Source organism: Cibotium barometz, chromosome 29 (assembly GCF_041138505.1).
Source record: "Cibotium barometz isolate CiBa-2024 chromosome 29, ASM4113850v1, whole genome shotgun sequence".
Classification (NCBI taxonomy): Eukaryota; Viridiplantae; Streptophyta; class Polypodiopsida; order Cyatheales; family Cibotiaceae; genus Cibotium; species Cibotium barometz.
In genome coordinates this window covers 42,717,199-42,724,825 of record NC_141074.1, presented here as the reverse complement: position 1 = coordinate 42,724,825, position 7,627 = coordinate 42,717,199, and the positions used below count along the sequence as shown (strand labels likewise).

General features: G+C 36.3%; 1 protein-coding gene across 1 annotated transcript; it reads left to right on the top strand.

The window, feature by feature from the left end:
* Positions 1–5,917: 5,917 nt before the first annotated feature.
* On the top strand, positions 5,918–7,403 carry LOC147622212 (protein LEAD-SENSITIVE 1-like). The gene is made up of 2 exons (XM_086823691.1): positions 5,918–6,280; positions 6,591–7,403. Exons 1-2 carry the CDS (start codon positions 6,181–6,183, stop codon positions 7,283–7,285), a joined length of 795 nt encoding a protein of 264 aa, XP_086679817.1. The 5' UTR covers positions 5,918–6,180; the 3' UTR covers positions 7,286–7,403.
* Positions 7,404–7,627: the final 224 nt, after the last annotated feature.

Sequence of the window (7,627 nt, the reverse complement as noted above, 5' to 3'; positions counted from 1 at the left end):
CGTATGGAGTTACATAAAATTTACATACATAAGGGGTTTGTTTCTCGTATGGAGTTACATAAAATTTACATACATAAGGGGTTTTTTAATTGAAATGGTGAAAAAATTGGTACATAAGGGATACTTTTATTGTAAAAAATGTTTTAGAAGGGGTATTTTTAAAATTCAAAAATCCATAAGTAGGGGATTTTTTAAATATCCCTTGAATGCACATGCTACATAGGGAATTGATAGAGTGACCCCCCGAACATACACTTTGGTATTCTTTTACAAAGGTGAGATAATTGCTTGATGATTTAAATGGTTTAAAGTCTAATTAAATCAATAAATCTCTTTAAAAGAACTCAAAATGTCATGTGTATCTAGATGAATGTAGAGTTTTGGGTTAAGAAGCATTAGAGAGTCAAAGGTAAAGCGGCGACATTATCATCCTCAGGGGGTTCACTATATGTAAACTCTCTATATCACGTGCATTCAAGGCCTAATTTAAAAACCCCTTATTTGTAACACTTTCATGAATAAAACACACCCTTTTTCTATTCAAGTTATAAATACCCTATTTAAATGGTACCCTTATGTATGTAAAAAATGTTTTAAAAAAGGATTTTAAAAACCCCTTATGTTGAACCCACGTGTGCTATGCTTACATATTTATAAGTGACCCCCCCCCCCCCCCCCCCCGAGTTATCAACTAGCTCTTTCTCTTCATTCTAAGCAAGCGAAAACAAAACAAGTAAGTACTTTCTCTTTATCAACTAGCTCTTTTAAACGCTCAACACTTCTCTTCATTGTAAGCAAGTGAAAACAAAACAAGTAATTATTTTCTCTTTATTAGTCTTATACAGGTGAAGAATTTGGTTTCAAGTTTATCATTTCATTAATGTTAAAAAAGTATTGTATTTATTATTCACGAGTTCTTGTTGTATTTCATGCATTGTAATATAAGGCTCTAGTTTTATACAAAAAGCTTACTGTAGAATAAAAACTTATCAAAGTTTGATGAAAGAAATTTGATGTCTAAAGTTTGTTTGATTGAGAATTTTACTACTCATTGATTTATTTCTTCTTGAAAGCATGCCCGTCACGTGAGATGAGGATTGAATTAGTATTATTGGGTAGGATTAGGTTTTCTCACACAACAATGTGCGGATGGTCTACCTAGTTGTCGAAATGCTCCCATATTTTTTGAAAACTTTATGGTGAGAAAAGTTAAACTTATATACGACCAAAAATCTATTTTGATTGGGACACTCTTAAATAAACAAATATTGAAGATTGAACTATTAAAATCCCTTTACTATATCTCCTAGCATATGCAAAAGCAAATTCTAAGGTTGGTCGTCCAATTAGAGATTTCATAGTTGAAAGATAACAATCCTAAGTTTTAAATATATTTTTCATCATATGATTAATTCTAGTGATCAAATTTATTAAAGTTAAAAATTTACATTTAAATGATTGTTCTCTAGCGCTAATGCTCAAGCCACCTTATGGTGAGCTCATTTTGATAAATTAGATAGCTTGAGATCATCCTAAAATTTTTGGGTGGTTGCAAGATCAGGGTGCCCAGTTTTGTCCACTCAGGCACCCTGTAAACAGTAAAAAAACAGGCATTTGTTTACCTTTAGTGGCTAATCTCTCCTAGTAAATGAAGGAATTTCGTTTCAAGTTCTTTTGTTGGAACATCATATTCAAAGTTGGAAATATAGTTGCATAATTTGATTAAGCATTAGATAGTCAAAAGTCCTCATTTTCTTAGGTACAAAGTCAATGTATACACCCTGTCCCAAATTTGAACTGATTCCATAAAATGCTAATATCTTTTACATATAAACTCATATGATATTCCCACTTTGTACCTTAGATCTTCACATAATATGGAGCTTAACTTGATTTTTTGAGAAAATTTTAAGATATTTGTCTATTTTCTTTAAATATTTCAAGGTCTTTAAAGTGTTATAATATACGCCACTTTTTGTACCCACAATAGCTACCACTTAAAATCCTCAATCTTGTAGATCAAAAGAGTGGGTAGATACTGAGACATTAGTAGAATGTGGTGGTTAGTAAAAATTTCAAATCCAATGGTTGGATTTTTAATGACCTCTTATTCAAAATTCTTCCAGACTATCAGAAGGCCTTTAAATATTAATAATCTAATTAGTAAAATTACATTTTTGATGTGAATCATCTAAAACCTATAGGGACTAGTGTACTTGTAATGGTGCATCTATGGAAAAATAAATTGGATCACTCTAAGTATGGAAAGATCATTTGTTTATCATTTCATCATATTTTTGATTAATTTTGATTAATTAGACTAATTCATATTAATTTAAGTTATATTGTGTTAATTTAAGGGCAAGCGTATTTTCTATTATTTGCTTGATCTCATTTTAAGTACCTTGCCCCCTAAAATTTGCTCTCCAAGCATTGTCCCAGTCCAGCATAAACTGGATAAAACTGGACACCTTGATCTTGCAACAACCCTTTTTTAGATGCTTATTCTCTTGTCATTGCTAAATTTTTTGAACATTTTAGAACATTCTCCATTACGAATTTAGTGGCAACCTCAACCCTAAACTGTACATTTAAGAAAGGGGATATAAAATAAGTCTTACATGTACATCGTATAAGCTTAAATAGGGGGGTCATACAAGTATCATAAGGTCTATAAATAGGGGGTTTTCTATAAGTTTATGCATGCAGGTGACATGTCCCTTTTACTATGAGTGAACCCCCCATCTCTCTCTCTCTCTCTCTCTCTCTCTCTCTCTCTCTCTCTCACACACACACACACACACACACACACACACACAAGACTAGAGAACATGAGAGCAAGTAGATAAGAAAGATTCAATTGGCATAAAGGGGGGTCAGCGTGTGTTTGCATTATAAGAAATTCACTTATATACAAGTGGCCTTTATTTATTTACACTTAGGTGCCCAAACTTAACCCTAATCTACTAAGCTTGGCTATTTTGTGAACATTTCTCATGATATATACAATGTTTTGTAATCCCTTTACATAATACTTATTATGCTACTCTCATTTATAGTAGTAGGGAGTGCCTTTGTTAAGCCCAAAATAGGATTAACACCAAGATTACTATAAGGGTAGGTTAACACCAAGATTAATACTATAAGGATTATTACTGTAGGTTGTATTGAGTGATGACAATTCACACTAGAGAGATGGGAAGGTATGTTGTTTTAATTTTCTATTTTTGTTGCCAATATTATTGTTGATTTTGTTGATGACTTCTTTCCTATAACCAACCTATTTTGTCTCTCCCTCAAATATCCTCACATATATGATGGAAAACATTTCTCATGGTCATGTTATAATATCTTTTATTTCATTGTTGCCAAAATTGTTTATTTAAAAGTCTTGCTTAGTAATTTTATGGATGACTTCATATGGATAGCCATGATGTTCTATTTTTCTATTTCATTGTTGCCATATTATTCATTGAAAATTCTTGCTCTGTAGGTTTGTGGATAACTTCTTTCCTATAACCAACCTATTTGGTCCCTCCCTAAACTTTCATTGAAAATGCTAGGAACTAGTTTTATTTAAGTGAATGGTAAATGAATTCAAACTTTTTAACACACACATTGCTATGAACAACAACTATATAATGCATTGATCTAGAAAAGTATTATCATCTAGTGTTATATTTCTCACTGAACAAATGGTATTAGAATTTGGTTAAAAGAAATGAATAAGCTTCTTCTTTTTTGACATTCATACTTTTTCAATTGGGTAATCGTGTTGTTCTATTTTTCTATTTCATTGTTGCTAATATTGTTCATTGAATTCTTGCTTTGTAATTTTATGGATGACTTCTTTCCTTTAACCAACGGTCCCTCCCTAAAATATATGATGGAAAAATATTTCTTGTGGTTTTGATCTTAAGTATGCATGCATCTAGATTAAATAATATATGATGGAAATTATATTTCTTATGGTTTAATCTTACCAGTGTTTGCATCTGGATTAAAGAATAGTCATGCATTTAGAAGAGAAATGAACCACCATTTAAACTTTTCATTGAAAATGCAATAAAATACCCTTAAGTGAATTGTAAATGATTTCAATCATTTTAATACTTACATTTGCATTAACTATATACATTTGCATTAACTATAACATTGTAATGCATGTAGAAAACTATTGTTATTTAGTGTTCTATTTTTTACAACAAAAACTGAGTTAGAATTTGGTTAAAAGGATGAATAAGCTTCTTCCTTTCTAACATTTTACTTTTTCAGTTCACTCTTTTCTTTTTTGGCAATTGAACCCACTAGTTGTAAAGAATGTATAAGTGAGTGTAAGAAAAAGGCAAAAGGATGCAAGAACACATTTACGTAATTAGACATTCCTTATAAGTAATGTGACATGATGATGACTATGGCATATGATACTTGAATGAGTGAGATACTTAGTCATCCATACTTGATGATTGAACTAAAGTGCCTTAATGATTGATTGAGCTGGTCCCATGGATTTTCTACGAATATTTTGGTGTTGTTAAGGGAAATTTGTAAAAGGTGAGCTATCAAAGCCTAGAAAAGGTTGACCCCTTCCCTAGCCATGCAAAGCCTTTGAATCAAGCACATAGAGAGTAGGGAAGGAGGAGGGGGAGGGGGGGCTGCTCTTCATAACATAGAAGCAAAGGGGTTGTTTCATGATTTAGAAGTTCTAGTGAGGATTAGGCCTTATTGATATTTCGGAAAAAGATAGGTTCAATTTAGCCTAAAACTTATTTAATTTTAAAAAAATAGGTTCAATTTAGCCTAAAACTTATTTAATTTTAAAAAAATCCTTTCCAAATTGATGGCGAAGAAGGAAAATTTCCTCCTAAAAATTTTCAAGATCTAGTTATGACTAGAATGAAAAGGCTTGATCAAATTGACAATTTCCTTTTCAACGTATGCTAAAAGGATTGACATAAAGTTCAGTAAAAAATAATAACTTCCAACACTCTTAGTACTTACTCTTATTCATGAAGGGAGAAGTACTTAGTAGGCTAAAATTTGCCACTGTGACTTCTTTAAAATTTTCACCAAGTGGTAGCCTAGTGGATAGATCTTGGGTCTCTCATTTGAGAGGTTTTCTCTTGGGGACACCCTACCTAGTGTGTGTTTTCACGTGTAGGTATGCATGATGGTCACCATCCGGCACATTAGTCAAGTCAACACTAAATCATCCGAGCATTCCACCTCATCATCGACAATCTTGTGGGTGACAACAACAGAGTGCTATGCTTGCCCCTTAAGCTCGCCGCTCCGGATCAAGGGCGATGGCTTTCATGGACATCAAAGATCACGACTTTAATGTGACACCAACTCTTCACTCCAATCAGTCGAGTGACTGCTCATCCCGCAGGTTACCCACAATTGCCTCCAAAAGTGGCCAATATTTGGAAGGGTGGTATCCCCTTGTGGTACTCGAGTGTGTGCGTGTGTGTAGAAGTAGGGTGAAATTCCCTATGCCCATAGGCTAGACTTAGGACCCTATTCCGAAATTGAAGGCCTGTAAGGTACCTTAGCCTCCATTTGATACCCATTACTCAAGGAACGTTACTCAGGGTGGCCTTCTTTAGGGCTGTTCCCACGTAGGCGACGGGTGGCCTTCTTTAGGGTTGTTCCCACGTAGGCGACGGGTGGTTGGTGACCTATCCATTGGGGCCCTAGCGCGCAAAAGAATAATGTAACGGAAACTCAAACGAGGCCATGCATAAGGGTTTCCAGGCAACTAGTGGTGGGGCTTAAAAACGCGCATTTTGTGTGCGCGTGAACATTTTGAAACCCAAATTTTAAAGAGGGATCCATGAGAAGACCAAAATTTTTGTGTGGCACTAGTGGCTCATTATTATGTGCAGTGGGTTAAGGTTCACGTGGGAAGGGGAGAGTTGGGAATGGTGTTAATGTTGGGGATTGGGAATTGGGTTGTGAAGTGGAATAAGAGTCAACAGGGGGAGTTTAAAAAAGGAGGAGCTCTCTTTACTCACGAGTCATGTCGCCCATCGTCAGAGCTTCGTTGCTGTTTTACTCTCTTTGCTCACGTCGCCCATCGTCAGAGCTCCGTTGTTTTCCCTCTTTACACACACGTCGCCCACCATCACAGGCTCGCTCACTAAACAGAAGAGGAGCCAAAAAGCAAAAGCAGCTTTCATGGGCTTCTTCTCCAACGAGATCCAAACCTCCGAGCTTGCTGCAGGAGACCATATCTACACCTACCGCAAGACATGCGGGTACCTCTACCCCCATCACGGTATCGAACACTCATTTTGCATCATAGATCCTTAGATCAGTTCACTATTCTAATCTGTAGGTAATGCTAATTATACCATAACATTTGTTGTCATTTCCATGCCTAATCAACCTCCTATTGGATTCTTCTGCACCACAGTTTTGATTTGTGGGTGTTCAGCGCCTTCCTTCCTAATCTCCAATTGGATTTCTTTGCCAACATTTTTTAATTTGTGGGTGTTTTAGCACCTGGATTTAGTGAGATCTACCTCATATGCGTTGCTTTGTGGGCTGTAATTCTACAGCTTAGCTTATTGACATTTTTCTGACAGGTATCTATGTTGGTGGAGACAAAGTGATCCATTTCATGGGAGACACAAGGTTTTTGATGGTGGTTAGCAAAGCAGAGAGCTCTCCATACTGCGAGAGGTGTCAATTTGATGGGTCCTTGACTGGAGTGGTGGCCTCTTGCTTGGAGTGTTTTCTCAAAAAGGGCACACTCAGAAGGTTTAGCTATGGAGTTGGGCTCTTGGAGAGGATCACAGCAATAAGGTGGGGATGCTCCATGACAGCACAGGATGCATCAGAGGCAGTGCTTGAGAGGGCAATATTCTTTGAGAGAAAGAAGACCTTTGGTGTGTATGATATTTTGGAGAACAATTGTGTGCATTTTGCGTATTATTGCAAGACAGGGAAGATCAAGGGTGGGAAAGGGAGAGCTGTGGGTGTGTTGGAGGTGGAGGGGTGGATTGTGAAGGGGGTGAGGGAGAGGTCCTTGGTGTTGCTTGTTTTGAATGGGCTTGCTTCTTGCTTCATGGATGAGCAGGAGGCTGTGAAGGCGGATCATCACAACAGTAGTAGTAGAGATAGGAGGAGGAGTGGTGGTGGTGGTGGTGGTGTTGGTGGTGGTAGCAGCTTGTGGGCTCTCCTCTCTCTCATGCTACTCCAAAGCAAAGGCAGGCCCTTGCTCCTCTCCTCCTCCTCCTCCACCACCACCACCACCACCAACGAGGCTCATGAATCGTGATTGGCATATGCTTCCCCCATATTCTTTCCTTTTTTGTGATGAAGACTTGATTGCATTCATCTGTTCACACCCACTTTCTTACATTGCTAAATTCTCATTTTTTGAAAAAAAAAAAAGAGTAACTAACCCCTTGCACAGGGGCAGCATTAAAGTGGTTTATTATTTCCATATTTTCATCATGTTCATTCAATGCTATGCATTTTGTTATAGCAACTTGTAAATTTTTTTAATAGATCCAAGCAAAAGAGGACGTGAAAGTAACTCTCTCTCTCTCTCTCTCTCTCTCTCTCTCTCTCTCTAGCAAAAAATGTTTTCTTTTTTTTCTTTAAAAAAAAGGAGTTC